Source organism: Phyllostomus hastatus, unplaced genomic scaffold (assembly GCF_019186645.2).
Source record: "Phyllostomus hastatus isolate PE091 unplaced genomic scaffold, TTU_PhHast_1.1 phas_contig_40, whole genome shotgun sequence".
Classification (NCBI taxonomy): Eukaryota; Metazoa; Chordata; class Mammalia; order Chiroptera; family Phyllostomidae; genus Phyllostomus; species Phyllostomus hastatus.
In genome coordinates, this window is record NW_025333872.1 from 22,724,682 (window position 1) to 22,747,149 (window position 22,468).

General features: G+C 32.3%; 1 protein-coding gene across 1 annotated transcript in view; it reads right to left on the reverse strand.

Annotated features, from left to right (window-relative positions):
* Nucleotides 1-22,468, reverse strand: part of EYS (eyes shut homolog) — a 1,607,944-nt gene that overhangs the window by 1,012,364 nt on the left and 573,112 nt on the right. The window contains 1 exon segment of the mRNA XM_045842859.1: nt 14,996-15,117. Coding sequence (XP_045698815.1) covers nt 14,996-15,117 — 122 coding nt within the window.

The following is a 22,468-nucleotide window of genomic DNA, read 5'->3' on the forward strand; positions in this document are numbered from 1 at the left end:
CTTCAGTTTGGTTTTTTTGGGGAGGGGTTAAAACTTTAAATGTCATCATATGTTGTCTTTATTAACTTAAAATTTTATGCATATCTTCCTGCATGCCTTTGTATTTGTTTTCTTACAAATATCTAAAGATATATGAAACCATTGACATTTTTTCTTTGGTATCTTTAAGAAAAAATACTCTCTTCCAACGTCTGCCAAAGTGAATCTTTATGGATTCTGACATTATGATGTGTTACTATACCAGCATTGATTAGCAAGTAAGACTGAACTTTAATTCCAGCACTTGTGACAGTAATTTAGGCAAATAACTTCTGCAGATAAACTATGTTCTGCTGACAAGGGGTAGTAAAAATCCCACTATTAGAGCGTTCTGTATCTCCCTAAATTTGGCTAAATTCTAAGGAAAAAGAAGGGTTTTTGAAGATTTGCAGGGGTAAAATTATGTATGGGGATGTGGAGTAGAGAAAATAAATTTTTGTGAATTCCTACACATGAAACACTGTACTAGGAACCATATACATATTACTTCAACAAGACTGAAAAACAAATACCACTCTTCTTAATTTAAAGCTAGTGAGACTGATCCTCGGAGGACACTCCAAGTTGCTCAAGAATACAGGCAAATAAACAAATAATCAAAACATAAACAGGGTCCAAAATGGTTCATAGATTTAAATGTAAAATGCAAAACTCTACAACTTCCAGGAGATACCATTGGAGAAAATCAAGGTAATATTTATTGGGTTTGGTAATGACTTTTTAGATAAAAAACCACAAGCATGATTCATAAAAGAAAACATTTATAAACTGGACTTTGTTAAAACTAAAAACTTCTGCCCTGAGAAGGATACTATTAAAAGTATAAAATGACAAAGCACAACTGAGAGAAAAATCACTGCAAAACATGTATCTAAAGTTTCCAAAGTATACAAAGAGCACTCAAAATTCCACAAACAGCTCAGTATAAAAATGTACAAATATTTCAATAGATACTTCATCAAGTAAGATATACAAATAACAAGTTAAAGGAGTTCATTATCACCAGGCCCTTATTATATGAAATGTTAAATGGACTTATCTGAGAAAAATAAGAAGATTAAAAATATGAACAGTAAAATGACAACAAACTCACAACTATCAACCAAACCTAAAAAAAAAAACAAAACCAAAAATGAACTAAACAAACAACTAGAACAGGAACAGAATCACAGAAATGGAGATCACATGGAGGGTTATCAGTGGGGAGGAGGGAGAATGGGGGAAAAGGTACAGGGAATAAGAAGCATAAATGGTAGGTACGAAATAGACAGGGGAGGTTAAGAATAGTACAGGAAATAGAGAAGCCAAAGAACTTGTATTTATGACCCATGGACATGAACTAAGATGGGGGAATAATGGTGGGAGGGGGATACAGGGTGAAAGAGAATAAAGGGGAAAAATGGGACAGCTGTAATAATATAATCAATAAAATATATTAAAAATAAAAAATAAGATACAAATGAAATAATGCTCAACATCACATGCCACTGGGAATTCCAAATGAAACACAGACCCACTAGAATGATCAAAATTCAAAATGCTGACAAATCCTAATGCTGGCAGGGATTTTGGCAACAGAACTTTTATTCATTGCTGGTAGAAATGTGAAATGGTACTCTCACTTTGGACAAACATCTGGCGGTTTCTTATAAAGCTAAACATGCATAGGCTTACCATAATATTCAGCAGCCACTCTCCTAGATACTAGCAAAAATGAGTTGGAAATCTAGGTACACACACACCATAAAAACTGTACATGGACATTTATTAGAATGTCCAAGCTGTTAGAATCAACCAAGCTGTCCTTCAAAATCACCTGTGGTATAACTATACAATTGAGTCTTTAGCAATAAAAATAAATGAGCTATCATGCTTCAAAAAGTCAGAGGAAACAAATGCATATTGCTAAATGAACAAGCCAGTCTAAAAAAAAAAAAACAACAACAACTACATGCTATATGCTTCTATCTATGAGACATTCTCATTGTTGCCAAGGGTGAAGGAGAGGGGGTTATAGATAGATGGTCACAAAGCACTTTTAGGGCAGTGTAACTTGTTCTGTATGATAGTAAAATGGTGAATGTATGAAATTATGCATCTGTCTTATGTTAGACAAAGAATGGAGTCTAACATAACGTATGAACTGTAACTAGTAAGAATGTATTGATTCAATTATAATGCATGTAACACACTAATATAAAATGTTAATTTTAGGAGATGGATATTAATGAATTTGTTTAATAACTGGAGAAACTATGTACCTGAAGAGGGAAGGCAGTTACATGGGAACAATTTGCATATTCTGCACAATTTTTCTATTAAAAAAAGACTACTTTAAAAATAATCTGTACTAAGCCCTGGCTGGAGTAGCTCAGTGGATTGAGTGCGGGCCTGCAAATCAAAAGGTTCCTGGTTCAATTCCCAGTCAGGGCACATGCCCAGGTTGTGGGCCAGATCCCCAGTAGGGGATGTGTGAGACACAGCCACACATTGATGTTTCTCTCCCTCTCTCCTTCCCTTCCCCTCTCTATAAAAAAAATTAAAAATAAGTAAAATTTAAAAAAATAATCTGTACTAAAAAGTATTTAGAAACAAATATTAGGTTTAGAATTTGAACCCAGATGAGTGCAAGTTTATTGAGAAGAGAAAACCTAAGCTTGAATGAAACCAGAGAAGAAATAATCCACCAAGAATACATTCCAATAAGAAAGAGTGAAAGAGAAGCAGAAGATACGAATTAGCAGAAAGAATGTGGGATTCTCAATACAAGAGAGAAAAACTACAGGTTCTGAACAAAGCAATTTCAACTTGATTTTAATAGTGAAGAAGGGCTAGACAAGACTAATTTTTCCTTTTTAAGGATTTGTTTCTCTAAAAGAAAATAACTGGCATCAAGTCCATTTAAATGAAATAAAGAATAATATGTATGTGACTGTTTAAAATTTGGAGCTAGAGAGGAATTTGTTGATTGAAAATAATAAGAAAAAGTTCTAACAACATTCTAAAAGTAAGCAAGTTTGTGACAATCAAGACAACAATATTTAGTAATTGTCCAAAAATTAAACCTATTTTTTAAATGGCTAGGATTACACACATCTTCATTATAATACTAACAGAATGAAGAGTAATTAATTTCTTTACTCAACAAAACTTTGTCAGGTGTCTTGAAGCATGCAAAATGATTGATGTCAGTAGTTTCCTGATAAAATAGAACACTTTTGCGTAAGTCCTGCAAGGGAAACGGACCTAAATTAAGCCACTAAAACAAAAATGCAATTACAAGTCTAGATAACAAAATACATAAGGGATGGTGGATTGGGTAGAAAGAGAGGTTTCTTCTAGGCCACTTTAAAATGATGTTCAAGTCTTAGGTAAGTAGTATTCTAGGCAAAGTAATAGCAAAATACATCCAAAACAAAACAAAACAAAAACAAAAACCCTCTGGTACATTTGAAACATTGAAAGACTACAGTACTAGGTCTGGTGTGACATAATCCCTCGAAGAATCAGGAGTTTCTTTTTCCCTTTAAATTAATTTTCAATTGAAAAAAATTTGAAAGCCATTTGTATACATTTTCATTCTAAGTTTACTGTAAATGCTAAAACAACAGCTGTATTCTCAATCATTGTACAAAGCAAGGAAGGATTAATCACCTGCCACACAACACTGTATACTCCTTATCCCCAGTGTACTGTAAAGGAAAATAAAGAATTATTTGGAATCCTTGTATATTTTATGTGAGGGAAACCCAAAATTATTTCTTTTGTTAAGTATTTTATTTAAAATTATTTATGTTTGTTAAGTATTTTCTCAAAATACTTCAAGTGCCTTCAAACTATGGGTACAGTCTTGTTCAGAAAAAAATTAAGTACAAACATAATGTTTAAAACTTTTGAAAAAGAAGAAAGGTACACTCTCAAAAAACTGTATTTGTAATGATTTTCTATAGTAGGGCTTTCATCAATTGTGATTTCCATTAAAAATCAAGATACATGTTTTACAATGATTTTCCTCTCTACTAGTGCTTTGTCTTTTTATACTCCTAATAGTACCCTTTTCAGAGCAGAAGTTTTTAGTTTTAACAAAGTCCAGCTTATCATGTTTTTGTTATAAATCATGCTTGTGTTGTTTTATCTAAAAAGTCATCACCAAATCCAATAAATATTACCTTGATTTTCTACATTGGTATCCCCTGGAAGTTGTAAAGTTGTGGTTTTTTTGCATATTACTTTTAAATCTATGAACCATTTTGAAACATTTACATGAAAACTCTTTGTTAAAATGAACACAATATATAAATACTCATCTATTTTTTGTATGGAAAAAATGAATGCATTGGTATTTTTGAATATCTTATTCAGAGTTGACTAGAAAAGTGCAATATTTAAAAGACCAACAACTAGCAAGAAGAAGGAAGAAAATATGCTATGAAGAGGCTCAAGGAAGTTTTCTGTAGTAACAAATATGCCATACATCTTGATTTTGGTAGTGGTTTCATGGATGATTCAATTGCCAAAACTCCCATTAATGTATATAAAAGATCTTCCTTCATGTTTTATTATGTGTAAAAAAAGCTTAAGGAAAATTGAGGACTTCTGAAGAGGCTGTCTCTCTTAAGATACTGACCTACTTCACCACCAAAAATGAAGGAAAAAAAGGAAACAGTAAGAAAAGTGTTTAGGTTTAGTAGAAAAAAGATAATTGCAGGGGGTTTGTGTTCTTGATTATACCATATCATTTTTTAAAACAAAACCATGTAATTTGGGTTGATAATAAGTTCAGAAAAGTGAACTACAGATTTCATTCAATAAACATTCACATTTACATTCTTTCTCTTTTTGTGCAATTGTTTTTTTACCATTTTCTCTTATTTTAGTAAAAAATAATTAGAGTCTTTTTCAGGAAATTCCATATTATTTTTCCACAGTGGTTACACCAGTTTGCATTCCCACCAACAGTGCACTAGGGTTCCCTTTTCTTCACAACCTCTCCAACACTTGCTGTTTGTTGATTTGTTTATGATGGCCATTCTGACCAGTGTGAAGTGATATCTCATTGTGGTTTTAATTTGCATCTCTCTGATGGCTAGTGATGCTGAGCATCCTTTCATATGCCTCTGGGCCCTCTGTATGTCCTCCTTGGAGAAGTGTCTGTTCAGGTCCTTTGCCCATTTTCTAATTGGATTGTTTGTCTTCCTGAGGTGGAGTTGTGTGAGGTCTTTATATATTTTGGAAATCAAACCCTATATCATTGGCAAATATATTTTCCCATATGGTGGGTTCCCTTTTCATTTTGCTGATGTTTTCTTTGGCTGTGGAGAAGCTTTTTGATGAAGTCTCATTTATTTATTCTTTCTTTTATGTCCCTAACTCTAGGAGACATATCAGTGAAAATATTGCTGTGTGAAATATCTGGGATTTTTCTCCCTATGTTCTCCTGTAGGACTTTTATGGTGTTATGGCTTATATTTAAGTCTTTTATCCACCTTGAGTATATTTTTGCATATAGTGTAAGTTGGTGGTTGTTTCCTTTTTTTGCATGTAGCTGTCCAGATCTCCCAACACCAGTTGTTGAAGAGTTTATTTTTACTCCATTTTGTGTTTCTGCCCCATTTGTTGAATATTAATTGACCATAGAGACTTGGGTGCATTCCGGAGCTCTCTATTCTATTTCATTGATCTATGTGTCTGTTCTAATGTCAGTGCCAGACTGTTTTGATTACAATGGCCTTGTAATATAATTTGATATCAGGTATTGTGATCCTTCCTACTTTGTTCTTTTTTCTCAAAATTGCTGCAGTTATTCAGGATCATTTATGGTCCCATATATATTTTTAAATGTTTGTTCTATGTCTGTGAAATATGTCATTGGTATTTTAATAAGGATTGCATTGAATCTATAAATTGCTTTGGGTAATATGGACATTTTAATTCTGTTAATTCTTCCAATCCATGAACACATTATATTCTTCCATTTATTTGTGTCTTAATTTCTTTTAAATATTAATTTCTTCTGAATAAAATATATCATGGTATCAGATAAAACTGCATTTCAGTTCATCTCTTTCCTTTCTGCTTTCAACACAGTTTCAATGAAGTAAGAGAGTTCATTTATTCATTCAAAAATGTGTTTTGAATATTTTTAGATTATCACTTACCTACAAATAACATACCATGTCACAAGTAATATAAAACCTCTCACTGAGAAATGGTGACTTTTCTCTTTCCTTCTTTTGCACTATTGCTATAAAGTTTTTTATTTAATGAGTGAATTCTAAAGCCTATTTCTAAAGTTATAATTGGTCATAGGATGTATTCATCTGTCAAAGAAAGCATACTACTATTTGAGTTACTCTTTTCAATAAAATTGGAATTATGCCAAATTCCAACTTTTTTATTGAGAGAAGGCTACAATGTAATCATTCATACATCAATCAGAGCCACAGTAGTGATTCCTCCCCGTAGGGACCTGAAAGGGAGTCAGTGGCAATAGATGAATGATTTATGTTAAAATCAAGACCAGTTAAAAGTGATCTAAAACTGCAGATTTAGAGTCACGTAGACCTTGGCCTGATGTTGAGATATACCACTTTCTAACACCAATTTTGTCTTTGCTACTGAAAATATCTAAGTTTTGGTTCTCACATATATAAAATGGGTATATATAAAGCCTCACTAAGAGATATTTGTCCTAGCACAAACTGATATAAACTAGAAGTGTTTGATATAAATAGTTTCATTACATGCTTCTGTGAATGTAATATTAAACTGTCCAACAGATAATTTGATAAAATCTGTCCAAATCTTGGATGTGGACATACTGTGATCCATCAATGTCACTTCTGGGAATTTATTGCATAAATATACAGACATATGCACGTAAACAGGCACATATAACTAATTTTTCCAAAATAATAGTTTCTAATTGTAGAATATTAAAAATTGCTTCAGTGGCATTGTATCATATCCATAAAACAAAGTATGGTGGTGTAGCTCTCTAAATGGGAGGTAAAAGATCTACATAATGACATGTATGTTGTTCAGAACTGAGTATGTTTGTTTATAAAGGACAACATCTTTTATTTGCTAAAGGTGAATATTGTAGCATAGATTGTGTTCCCTGGATTATAATTCTGCAATGATTTACTTTTCTACTAGCACTATTTTACTTTTATTATTACCATTTTGGGCATTTTGGGCTCCACGCATCAAATAAAAAAAAAAGAAAAAAATAGAATACCCTGTAATACACCAGAATTTTGTGGTTTTCATTCAATATGTTAAATAACACAGATTTTTTTCACTTATACTCATTAAATGTGAAACTTTTGTCAGTTACAGCCATTAAAATTTTTAAAACATCCTTAGAAAAAGAGTAAAAAGTGCTAATGTATAATTTTTCATCACTTAAGGCATGTAGGACAACTTTGCATAAATTATAAACTGAGGAAAAGAAACAAAATTCACATGGTCAGCTAGGGGCAAACTGTCATGCTGTCTGAATTTCCACTTTGTAGTGTCCCATAAGAAAAGCAAGGCAAAGTGTCTACACGGATGCCAATTACACAGGCAGCAGAGAAGTCAGATGCTACTGGCAAAACATGCTCCCGAGTGTGGCATCTGGGCCCTTTAACTGCCATACAGTGCCCCATCTGTAGCTGAAGCTGTTGACTCTGCTTTGGGGGAAGAAAAACCAGAAATAAAGAAGGCAGTTAAATTCTAAACCGTGCCAGGGATGGCAGAAGGCAGGTTGCAGTCAGCATTCAAATTACAGCCCTAGCCTAATTTGCTTTTTAATGTCTTGAAACTGTGTAAACACTAAACTATGTTAACTCTAGTAGCTTAGGGATGAGTTTAGAGATGAGCACATATAGGTAGTTCAGTAACTTAGGACACACAGATCACCTTAAGAGACTTGATTTTCCAGCAAAAATATTAATTTTCCTAACATTTTTCTTCTCAGAATGCAAGCATATGGTCAGTAAAATGCAATTCTCATTTAACATATTAAAATATACAATATCAAGAATTCATTGTGGTATATATAATGTGAATACCCTCAAATAGTATGAAATTCAAGAAATTTCTTTTCAATTTTTGATAAGTTTTCTTTAGACACACTGTTCACAGAATGAAATAAGATATTCATTGTATCCTTTACTGAGACACCTGAAATTTTTGCCAGTGGAAATTTGTGGGAAAGCTTTAGAGAGCCCTAAAAGTTAATCAATAAACTGTTATTTAATTAAAAAGAATAAAGTAATTTATTTTTAGTGTTCTTTAGTGTTCTTTATTTGCTGTACTTATAAATATACAGAATGAGAATGAGATGACTTGTTATCTATGTCACTCCACAGGTTGACCATTTGTAAGAACTATTCAAGTCTTATTTTACATATACTTTTGAAAACAAGATAGATGCTGGAAATAATAAAATCTAGTGGTATTGAAGAAACAGGCTCATAGATGCGGAAAACAGACTGATGGTTGCCAGGGAAGAGAGGTATTGGGGCTGGGTGAAAAAGGCAAAGGGATTAAGACGTAACAAATTGGTAGTTATAAAATCATCACAAGGATGTAAAAGCAAAGCATAGAAAATGCAGTTGATAATATTGTAATAGCTGTGTATGGTGCCAGGTTTGTGCTTGAGATATCAGGGAGAACACTTTGTAAAGTATATGACTGTCTAACCACTATGTTATATACCTGAAACCAATACAAAATGACACTGAATGTCAACTGCATTAAAATATACATTTTTAAAAATTAAAAATAAAAACTACTGATATTTACAGTTTACTATATATCAAATAAAGGAGCTAAATACTTTGTGTGCACAAGTTTATTTAATTATCATCATAATGCTGTGAGATATATTTAATATTACTCCTTTCTGGGTAAGGAAACAGGAAGCTTAGGGATTTAGCCAAATTTTATATTGTATGCACAGACATTCTGACTCTAGAACCCATGTTTTCTTTTTCATACTTCCTTGCTCTCTCTTTCTTTCTCTCTCTCTTATAAGTAATAATATAAAATATAATTTGGTATAGTCACCAGTAATGGTGAAGAAAAGACTTCTAAAAATCTGCTCTTCTATTTAAAGAGCAATGGTGACAATAATAATAGTGTATTGATCACTTTGTAATGTATGTAAATATCAACTCTCTGTTGTATACCTGAAACTAATATAATGTTATAAATCAATTATACTCCAATAAAAAATCCACAAATGAACTAAAAAAAAAAACACTGGCAAACATAGTTGAAATTAACTTTTTCAGAACTCTGGGAATAAACTAAAGGCTTGCAAAAATGAGGGTTTATTCAAGAAAAAATGGCTGAATCTCATATGCATAGTCAGTTTGGTGGTGGTTCAATTGGCTATATTCTCATCTTCCTCTCCCTAGCTCTTTAATAGCCTTGAAAACAACAGCATTACAATAATAGCATTTGTAAAACCAGCAGCTTTGCAGCCAGTGAGGGGGCAGTTCAGGTTTAGAGATCATACAAAAGATTTTTCCCTGAGAATGTCACTATTTCATTGGTCTTGCAGCTTGCTGAAAAACTCCATTCTCAGGAATTGACTGACCTAATTCACATTTGACTGACTGAATTGACTGACCTAATTGACATTTGACCTAATTCAAACCTAACTATTCAAAATGCCTGTGAAGATTCACCAACAACAATAAGAGGCAATTGCTTAACCTTGCAGCTGCATGAAGTGGCAACTCCAGTTGAGGTTAACAAGAGACCAATTAATATAATTAAAGGTAAAAGCTTGGAATGAGATGTTCACAGAGGTCTTAGAAAAGATAAAAATATTCCTGGGAAACTAGACAGCAACGTAAGATCTAATCATGGGCCTAAGAAAGACATGGAGAGAGCATAATCTCTTCTGTCTGACTGAACCTGAGGCTTAGTGTAAGCAGGCAATAAAAGGGAAGACAAAGTTATAACCTGCCTGGCTGAGTGTTGAATACATTCCTTCATGTGGACAAATTATTCCCTGAGAGGAAGCTGAAAACTTATTTGTTAAAGGAAATTAAGAAAATATCTGTTAACTCATTAGCTGACAACTAGGATAGCCAAGCAGAGACTACAATAGCCATACTTGACAAAAGGTATATAATTTATAGAATTATTCCAGTATTCCAGGGAAATCATTAGACAAACAAACAAACAGAAGCAGTAACAGCTGGAAAGTAGCAGGTTCTGATTTCTAGACTTGCCACATTATATTATGTAAAAGATCAAGTGTTCATAAAAAATACATTATGTAAAAACAGAAAATTATGGCCCACGCATTGGAATAAATGCAATAAATTGAAACTGTCCCTAAGGAAGCCTGGGTATTGGAGTTACTTGACAAAAATTATTAAATCAGATATAATACATATGCCACTAAATTCAATAACCTAGAAGAAATGGACATGTTCTTAGAAATACATCTTTCTGAGACTGAATCATGAAGAACTAGAAAATCTAAATAGACTAATCAACAGTGAGGAAATTAAAACAACCTCAACCCTGGCTGGTGTGGCTCAGTGGATTTAGTGCCAGTCTGTGAACCAAAGAATCACCAGGTCGATTCCCAGTCTAGGCCACATGCCTGGGTGGCTGTCAGGCCAGGTCCCCAGTAGGGAGTGTGTGAGAGGCAACAACACATTGATGTTTCTCTCCTTCTCTTTCTCCTTCCCTTCCCCTCTCTAAAAATAAATAAATAAAATATTTTAAAAATAAAATATAATAAATGAACCTCAAAAAGCTCCCAAAAAGTAAAAGTCCAAAACCAGATGATTTTACTACAGAATTCAAAGAAAATTTAACACCCACTCTTCTCAAATACTTCCAAAAAATGAAGAAAAGTCAATACTTCCTAACATATTTTGTGAGGCCAACATTACCCTGATATCAAAACCTAGCAAGGATAACAAAAAGAAATAAAATTAAAGATCAATATCTCTGATGAATACAAACAAAAAAATCCTTAAAAAATTTACTAGCAGATCTAATACAATAATGCATTAAAAAGATAATACAAAACATTGAAACATCAAGTGGGATTCATTCCAGGACAAAGAAATGATTTGACATACACAAATGGATCTCTATGATATACTACTTTAACAAAATAAAGGATACTACTTCAAATCATACTGCAAAGTAACAAAAATCAAAATATCATGGTATTGGCAGAAGAGACACAAACTAATAGAACAGAATTGAGAACCTGGAAATAAATCATACATGTGTGGACAAATAATCTGCAACAAAGGAGCAAAAAACATACAATGGTAAAGGAGGTCAAATATATAGTTACAGAAGGAGATACGACTTTGGGTAGTAAATACACAATGAAATATACAGATAATATATTATAGAATCACGCTCTTAAAACCTATATGATTTAATTAATAAATATTACCCCAATAAATTTAATTAAAAAGAATATTGTAAGGAATAAAAAATTATAACTAATAAATGAGTGTACCAAGATTGCAGAATTCATGATCAATATATAAAAATCAGTAATATTTCTACACATTAGGGGGAAACCCCAAAATGGAATTAATAGAAAATTCCATTCATAATTAACATCAAAATGAATCAAATTTAACAAGAAAGTAATACATATTAAAAACTATTAACATGGTTAAAAAATTAAAGAAGTCATAAATAAATGGAAAGATATTTCATGAACATGTATTGAAAAACTTACATTATTAATATGGAAATATTTTCCAAATTTATCTCCAGATTGAATGTAATCTTTATCTGAATCTCAGTTACCTTCTTTTATGGAAATTAATAAACTTATATTAAAATTTAGACAGAAATACAAGGGTATCAGCAGAGCCTAAACAATCTTAAAATTAAAAATAAAGAAAACTTAGGACATACATCCCAATTTCAAAATTACTAACAGCCACAATAATAGAGAGTGGTATTTAAATAAGGATAGACATAGATCAATGGAATGAAATTGAGAGTCCAGAAACAATATGATACATTTCTGTTCAAATGATTTTAAGGATGCCAAGACAATTTATATGCAAAGAATTTTTTTTTTTAGGAAATGATGCTAGAACAAAATGATATCTACATGTAAATAAATGAAGTTGAAACCTTGCAACCTGGATTAAGCAATAGTTTGTTAGATATGACATTAAACATGATAGTGTCAAAAAAACAAAACTTAGATAAACTGATCTTCATCAAAGCTTAAATTGTGCTTCAAAGGGCACCATCAAGAAAGTGAAAACTTAACCCACAGAATGAGAAAATATTTGCAAATCATCTCTTATAAGCAACCTGTATCCAAAACATGTGAAGAAATTCTCACAACTCAGTAATTAAAATACAAATAACACAATTCATGATAAGAAAAATTTAAAGATAGATTTCTTCAAAGAATATACACAGATAGTGAAGGAGCACATCTTAAGGTGGTTCATAGGAAGATGGTTAATATCACACTAACTGTGACAGCTGTAATAAAAAGGCATTGATAAGTACTGACAAGTGTGTAGAGAAAAAAATTCTCATACATTACTGGTGAGATTGCAAAATAGTGCATCCACTTAGGAAAAGAGTTCAAAAGTTCCTTAAATGTAGAATTACCACGTGATCCAGTAATTCCACTACTATTTATACACTCAAAAGACAACATCCAGGACATCCAAGAGCTATACGGGTACTAAAAGCTAGGTTTATAGGTAGGACTTGGTGTTCTGTTGAACATTTCAACAATTTTGCAGAATATCAATATGAGACAGGGTTATTCTGCAATCCTGATGAATCATAATGAAAACATGTCTACCTTATAATCATATCTGAATATGACAAAAACATGAACATTATACCACAAATACTCACCAATCCTGGCTAGTATAAATGATTGCTACCTCTTTAAAAATTTAGGCTTCACTTCTGTCTAGTCTTCTATTCTTCTAGATAAGATTTGTTACGAACCCAATCATAGAATTCTTTTCACTTTCTGACAATATCTTATCTAAGTCAAGGTCCCACTTTCTTAAACCTTTCCTCAAATTATAGGTCATAAACTCAAACCTCTAATTTCTTTCCAGCACCCTTTTACTGAGATGCTCCATGGATTTACAGAGTGTGTGTCTTCCTCTCGATAATGAATTATAAACCCAGTATATACAACTAAAGGTGTGTTGCTGCTGGTGTTTGTCTGGATGTGATTGGCAGTGTAAGTACACACACACACTGAAATGCAGAATTGAATTAACAAGCAGTTAATATTAATTTGTGATATATCCGTATGTGAATATCACAAAAATAGCTGTGTTTTTAGGTTTTTGTCTATTTTAAACTAATAGTAACTCTTAGCATTGTGAGATTTTTTTATATTACCAAGGTTTTTCATTTGTTCTTCCTGACATTGAAATATCAATATGAATATTGTCAGCTTTTTCAGAATTATTCTTTAATGGAATAAACCGAAAACTATGATATTACTAGTCTGGGTCTTAAATACCATTTCAGTCACCAAATGTGAGAAACATTTGTAAAAACTGTTACATGTTTCAGATGATCCAGAATTCTCAATGGTAATCACAAAGCAAAAGAAAGTTTATGAATTATTTTGGAAGACATCTTTAAATTGCTTTGATTTGTCTCTAAAATCATCTATGTATATTTGTATTCATTTAATCTGCTCTAGGACAAGATTCTATTGCACTCCTGTGGCAGTACACCTGGTTTTGCATCCCTTTGAGAAACACTGTGCATACCAAAAAAGTCAAAGAATAATTTAACCAATACATATTTGGTTATTAAACTTTTGAAATATCAATAACTACCCCAAATTTATATTTAGAGTTTCTTTAAACTTCTCATCTAAAACATAACTAATATAATTTAATATGAGAATGTGGGTTAACTATGTTGTAAAATCTATCAGTAACTTGACTAAAGCAATCCAACCTCACTATAATCTCTAAGCAACAAAGTTTAAATTCTCCAGACCCACTAAGGAGTCATATCGTGGTACTTGCATAGTATGGATGGAATGGACTAAAACAAGGCTGAGACAGCCAAAACATGTTTTGAAGAAGTAAATTGTACTTGTCACATGTGCCACATCTGGAAATTGCATTTACAAATTAAAATGTGCTTCTTTATTATTTGAGATAGACTTAATATTTAAAATATATATTTAAGCCCTGGCTGGCATAGCTCAGTGGGTTGAGCACGGGCTGCGAACCAAAGTGATGCAGGTTCGATTCCTAGCCAGGGCACATGCCTGGGTTGCAGGCCATAACCCCCAGCAACCAGGCATTGATGTTTCTCTCTCATCTCTCTATCTCCCTTCTTTCCCTCTCTAAAAAAAATAAAAATAAATAAAATCTTTAAAAAGAAGCTTAAAAAATAAAATATATATTTAATAAAGCCATAGAAATTTAAGTTCTACAACATATTTATTTCATACATTTATATATTGTAACATGTTTGACATTGTAACATAGTTAACCCTTCTATCATGTCACATAATAATAATAATTTATTTTGTGTGCTCAGAATAACTCAGATCTAGTATCTTAACAAGTTGGGTGATTCTAATAAAATATTGTTGTCTATATTCACTATACTGTACATTAGATCTCTAGGACTTATTTATCTCCCATTTTCAAGTTTGTACCCTTATGCAACATCTTTCCTATGCCCCCAACATCCTGCATCTGGTAACCACGATTTTACTCTCTGTTTTAATGTGTTGATTCCTGTTGTGACCTGACATTTGGACTTCGGTGTATGTAAATTTCAAATGAAGGGGACACTATAGGGTCAGAAAATGGTTCTTTGTTTTGTAATAGTTATTTCAATTAAATGGATATAAAGTAAAAATAATATCTGGATGCAACCCAAGGACATTGAACACCCCAAGTAATTTCATGAAAAAAGTGATAAGTACATTTCTCACCGGTAGCTATTGTGAAGGTCAGTACAGGTGGAATTGTTCTCACAAGGATTCATTTTGCAGCCATTGGATTCTTGTTCACAAAAATATCCTTCTCCTCCAGATGGGCACATGCACTGGTAGCTCTAAGGGAATAATATAAACATTATATAACCATAGGTAGTTTTTACTATTAAGCCTGAAATCCAGACATTATTCCAGGTTATTTTGATCTGTCAGTCAACTTATACCTTTTCAAATTTTTATAGAATGATAATACTTCTTTCAAGTTACTTTTACTACAGTTTGAAAACTACAGTTTAAAAACAGTATTATTTAGTATATAATCCAATAAAAATTTGCAGCTTATCAATAAAATCTATATGATATTAAAATATTTATGAATTATATGTAGAACTATTGACTTTATTAAATATCAATATAAAAATTAGTGTATCAATAACAGGATGGCAGTGATTGAAACTAACTACACTTGCAACCCAGCCACTAGCTCACAAGCTTAAAAAATGTAACTGCAGCCCTGGCTGGTGTAGCTCAGTGGATTGAGCTTGGGCTGCAAACCAAAGCATCGCAGGTTCGATTCCCAGTCAGGGCACATGCTTGGGTTGCAGGCCACAGCCCCCAGCAGCCGCACATTGATGTTTCTCTCTCTCTCTCTCTCTCTCTCTCTCTCTCTCTCTCTCTCTCTCTCTCTTTCTCCCTCCCTTCCCTCTCTAAAAATAAGTAAATAAAATCTTAAAACAAAACAAAACAAAAAAAATGTAACTGCAGCAGATGAACCTTCTGTAAGTTTTGTGGCACCACTTACAAAAAATTAACCTAGGTAAAATCAATACTATCGGATGATTGAAACTGTAAAACTTTCCATATTATTCTTCTAAAGTATAGAGTTAACCTATAACAATATTCAAAAATATTGGTAAGTGAAATTTTGCTTTTCCAGAATTGGGCAAACAAACACACAAACAAACCCCCCTCAAAATCTAATGGGGTAATAACATATATTAAAATGTTTTTGAAGAATATTGCTCTTTGTCAAATCAGTAGAATTTGGGGTCTTGCATTTAGAGATGCTAGATTTAGCATTATTAAAGGTACTAAAATCAACCATGATCTTGATCTTTACCATTAATACAGTAGCCACTGGCTACTGTATACAATACAGTATCAACACTGTAGATGTGTTGATATTGGATGGCTTACAGTTGAGATGTGCTACAAGTATAAAATGAAGATTGAATTTTGAAGATTTAGTATGAAAAAAGTATAAAGTATCTCACTAATAATATCATTACTTACATGTTTTTTTTAGAGATTTTATTTATTTATTTTTTAGAGAGGGAAGGGATGGAGAAAGAGAGAGAGAGAGAGAAACACCAGTGTGCGGTTGCTGGGGGCCGTGGCCTGCAACCCAGGCATATGCCCTGATTTGGAATCGAACTAGTGACCCTTTGGTTCCCAGGCTGGCACTCAATCCATTGAGCCACACCAGCCAGGGCTAAACAAGTATATGTTTTAAAATGCACCAAAAGAGTAAGATTGACAGCAGGAATACATAGACCAAATTAAATTGCCTCCAAATCTTTAAATCCCCTTTTACGCCATGTAGGTGTAAAAGAAAGAAAAGAAAGAAAGGAGGGGGGAGGGAGAGAGAGAGGAAGGAAGGAAGGAAGGAAGGAAGGAAGGAAGGAAGGAAGGAAGGAAGGAAGGAAAACTACCCAACTTATTCTTGAGACTTGTAAAATCTACATATCAAAACCTGGCAAGAATATAATAAGAAAGGAAAACTCAGTCAATATTACTGAGATCAAAAAAATAAAATAGAAGAAAATAAATTAAACTAATTAAATCTTACAGTGTCTTCAAAATATAGTCAATTATAAACTGTTAGTTTCTCCCTTCTTCCCCCAGAAATAAAAGTATGCTTCAACACGAGAAAATCTATTAAAGAAAAAAATGGTTTGATCATTTCAGATAGAGAAAAATATTATAAAATTCAACAACCACTTATAAAAATTCTCCTAGCAAATGAGAAATTAATGAGAATGTCCTTATACTAATAAAAAACTGTTTACCACACATTAACAAAAAAAATCCTGCCAAACATTATTTTAGCAAACACAATTAGAGAAACTGAATAAAATATGTAAAGCAATCACTGAATTCTTGAAGAAACAACCAAGGCAGACTGGATCTCCTAAGCTGCAGAGAGGAGGGAAACAAAACTAAGGTAAGATGACACTTTACTTTGCTTTGCCAGGACATTTGTCTACTTAAATTCAGGTAAGTAAAATCATTTCCACTTCTGGGTATTTATCCGAAGAAAACAAAAACCCTAATTCAAAAAGATATATGCACCCCTATGTTTATTCAACATTATTACAATAGCCAAGATATGAAAGCAACCTAGGTATCCATCAGTAATTGAATAAATAAAGAAGATATATATCAGATATTTATGTGTATATATACACACAGACACATATATAGACAATATATATACATATATATAGACACTCAAAGGTGTCTATGTATACAGACACCATTAGTGAGCATGTGTACTGTGTAGCTGTTGCATTCAAAATGCCATTGAATTGAGTGAGTAGAGCAAGGACACTGCATCATATTTTGCATTAAGCTTGAACATTCCCCCGTGGAAACTATTCAGGTAATTCAGAAGGCTGCAGCTCTGGGCAACTAGTGACTGGCAGCTTCATCATGACAATATGCCCACTCATGTATCACATTTCATGTATCACATTTGGTTAAACATCAATTCACCCAGGTGACTCAGGGTATATGTTTGTCCAGAAGGTATCCAGCCATGTAATATGAAATATTCATTGAAGAAAATACAAGATGCAAGGAACATTGTACATAAGACAGTGACACCTCGGTCCCCTTCAAAGTAGGTACCTCGGGAGTTCACACAGTTCTCTCAATAACCATCAGCTTCCCCATCATATTTTTTTAATATTATCAGCAGTCTAAAATCTCTTCCCTTTCAAAGGTGATTTTAGTTTTGGGAATAGCCAGAAGTTTCAAAGCACCAAATCCACGCTGTAGTGGGGCTGAGTCACCTGGGTAAGTTGATGTTTAACCAGAAAATTCATGAACTGTGATACATGAATGGGCACATTGTCATGATGAAGCTGCCAATCACCAGTTGCTCAGAGCTGCAGCCTTCTGAATTACCTGAATAGTTTCCATGGAGGAATGTTCAAGCTTAATGCAAAATTTGACGCAGTTTCCTTGCTCTACTAGCTCAATGGGACATCATTTTGAGTGCAATGAGTACACCATATACATGGTCACTTAATGGTGCCTACTGTCCCCACTGACTAGCACAGCGAAGTTGTCATTATTCATTCACGCACATTCCAGTCCACTCCCCTTGGCTGCCAGGTTACATCTATGTTGCACAAATTGTTCTCATTATATTAACAATGACTGGACATTTTCCAGACAGACCTCTTGTGTATGTTGGCACCTTATACAGCAATAAAATATGAAATCTTCCCATTTACAGCAACCTGTATGGACCTAAAGGGTGTTATGCTAAGTGAAATAGAGAAATATAAATACCATATGGTTTCACCTATGTATGGAATCTAAACAAAAGAAAATGAAAAAGTGAATAAACAAAATAAAACAAAAACAGACTCAAAGAAAAAGAGACCAAAGGTAGCAAGATGGAATGGTCCTGCTAGAAGAGAAAGAGATGGAGAGAGGATGAGAAAGGTAAAGGGGGACATAGTCAATAATATATATGATGTTTATACAATGACAGATGATTACCAGGATTAGTAGTATAATCACATTGTAAGATATAAAATGTCAAAATACCATATTTTATACCTGATATAATATTGTATACTAGCTAAGCTTAACTAAAGAAAAAACTCACAAAAATAGTAAGCAAACAGAAGTAGCTGGAGCTTTGAGCAATTTCCCTAGAATGAAAATAATATATTGGCATTTAGCTTTGTCAAGGAGATAGGCCCATAAAGAAAAGAGAAGAGAAGTAAGCCCAAACTTTGTGAGCAACATTTTGGAGAAATTTATTCCTCAGGGTGTAACTACCCAGTGCAAGCAGAAAGCAGCTAAACTGAACAGCCAAGACTCAGCAGTCTTGTGGTGCAGGAAAGGTAGAAGATGGAGTTTACAGCCTGCTAGATGGAATGGTCCTGCTAAACACTTCTGACTTTCAGCTGACACCTCAAAAGGCCAAAATCTAGAAATAATGACAAATTAGCAAAAACACCAGCCAGGTCATACTAAAACTCTCTCAATGAAAATGAGGTCATCTTATCTGTAATCTATTTGTCTACCAGAGAAAACTAAGTGCTCTTTGGAGGAGGTTAACAGTAAGTAAAATTTTGCAACATCTGGCACAAAATATCTGGTATTAAATAAGGAATTAGAAATGCTGAGGACCAAAATTTATGAAAAGAAAAAAACCCAACAGTACAAATAGTCTTGTTCAGATTTTGTGGTTATTGAATATTTTTACATAACTATGACTGACATGTGAAAACATAGAAAGCAAGATAGGAAATATCACGAGAAAACTGCTATAATAGAAATACTCAGAGACATATGGTAAGTTTTAAAAAGATAATAATGGAAATTTAAGAATTTAATTCATTATTTATATTAATCCAAGATTCATAATAGAAATTGTATCAGAGAAGATAATCAGTAAATATCCAATCAAAGTGCACCAGAAAACAAAATAAAAAAAGGGAAGACATGAAAAGAACCAACAGATGTCTAATTGGTAAACAAAAATGACAGGAGAGATTGAATAAGAGGAATAATTGGAAAAGTATTGTCTGAGTATTGTCCAAAGATAACAAAAGACAATAACCATTGATGTAGAAAGTTCTCCAGGCCTGTGATGGATTAACACAAAGAAAAGATTAGCTGGAATAGAACTGCTGACGATGAAAGATAAAGAATAAATCTTAAAGGCAGCCAAAGAACAAAGACACATTGCCTTCAAAGGAATATTAAGACTGACAATTTACTTCCTAGTGGTGGGAATAAGAACCCGTAGACCAATATTTTAATGGAATAAAAGATAAGAACTGCGAACCTAAAAGTTTATGCTCACTATAAAAAATACCCTTTAATTTGGAAATGAGAATAAGAACATTTCATTCTCACTTAAATCTTGAAAATTTACTGAAGACTTTAAGACTGTGGAGATTTTGGTAACAGAGAGCCAGGATTCAAACTCAAGCTCCATGAATTATTCGCTATATAATTACATTCATGTTCCTTTATCTCAAGGAACATCAGAAATAATGGCATGTGGTTGATGAGTGTGTGAAAATTGAATAAGTACTTAATGTAGAACCTCATTTGATATCTGACTCATAGTAAGATACCAGTGAACTTCATCTAAAGTGTTCTCTGATTCTGTGATTTGTCCCTGTAATCTCAACTACTCCCCAGTCTCATTTCCTGATTCTTTGATATTCCTCCACCTGGAGTACCTTCGCTTACTTTCTCCAACCTCTGCCCCATCTTTCCAAATTTTATCCTTCTTTCAAGGTCAAGATAAATATCACATTCTTCCTGAAGCCTTGAACATTTTCCTATGGTATATGTTCCTTTCTCACAATTATTATATCTTTTATGAAAAAAAATTAGTATATTAGTTATATACTAAAGTATATAACTTTAGTATATATATTAGTATATTAGTACACATATTATATATTTTTATTATTTACCATATTTTAAGATATATTACTTATTTTATTATTTATTTCTCTAACTTATAAAATAATAAAACCTGGGAGGACAAAGATTTAATCTCTTTTGTTCACTAAATATCCTCAGTATCCAAAATACTGTCTGATATTTGACTGAAATAATTGATATTGGAGCATGAAATATATATATCACACCAATTGGTAATAGTATAATCCTGGAGAAATATTATTTATAATTTCTAAGTATTTAAGCATCTCATTCTAACAAGAAAACATATACTTCAGAATACCTTTAAATAACCTTTCAATTACAATCAACTAAAACCAGTTCTATAAATGAGGATTGAAAATCCAAATTAAAGAAAAATTGTATTGGTTTCTTTACAAAAAGTATGTACATATTAAGATCATTATATATTTTTAAAGCAAGTACTGTATTTTTTAACTTTTTTAAAGCAAATATTTCTTTATTTTATTTTATTTTATTTTACTTTATTTATTTTTAGAGAGGGAACGGAGGGAGAAACAGAGAGAGAGAAACATCAATGTGCAGTTGCTGGGGGCCATGGCCTGCAACCCAGGTGTGTGGCCTGACTGGGAATCGAACCTGTGACACTTTGGTTCGCAGCCCACGCTCAATCCACTGAGCTACGCCAGTCAAAAGATCATTATATTTGATTCAGTGTTAGACACAAAATATATCTTACTAAAACATATCCTATGAGACTTACTTTTAGAGTTCTGAAAATTTAGATATATTTTCTGAAATATATACTGAAAGAACAAAACAAATAAAATTTTTAAATTGTGTTTTTTTCTGATTCATTACTCATATGACCATTGGAAGAAGGATAACAATTTCTTTTTTACTTTAATAAAATAAAAAAATTAGTAAAATCCATAGTAAATTCTGTTTTTGTAAAAATAAAGGACTACTTTCTGTCTTATTTTTTAAAGTTATTTTAAGTATTAATTTAATTTATAAAAACTTATAAAATTGACCATTGGCACAAAGATTGCCAAATACTGGATATAATAATAATCAGGATTTAAAATATAGTAATCTTTATTCTTTACAACAAACAAAAATATGTTAATATAATTTCTTTTAGCTGGAGAAATGATTTAGCTTGGTGTTTTAAACTTAAAATGAAATAATATATACTATTCTGACAGAAGGTTAATGGAATATTTAAAAACAATTTCTGTAAAAAGTTGTAAATGCTGAATTTCATTAAACATATACTGAAATAAGACAATAAAAATACATGTTAGACTAAGGAATACATTCAAGGCATAACTGTTTTAGGAAAATACAATTTCTTTAACATGGAAAGATGTAATATAAAAACTATGAAAAACCACATTAGATGTAGATATCATAGTGTATAAATATTCATAGTGTAGGTACCTTTTAAAAACACTTTGTAAAGGAAATATAAACCTTTAAGAAACTTAGTCACTGTTTTCATGTAAAATTTTTTTTTGTTAGTAGTAAGAAGAGCAAATCAGTATTTTATTGTCTACTCTAAATGAAGATCAGTAAGGCAAATTACCACTAGATTTATTTTCTGTCTTCCAGTCAATCTATGAAAAATATCCATATTAATATTACATTTTTCAAACTAATGTCAGATGTTTGTCCATTATGTTATTTTTTACCTACACTCTATTAACAACTTATTCCTTGTGTTTTAGTTCTCTTTATTGCATGCCCTACCGTCATAAATTATCTGTGACCCTTTCCAAAGGG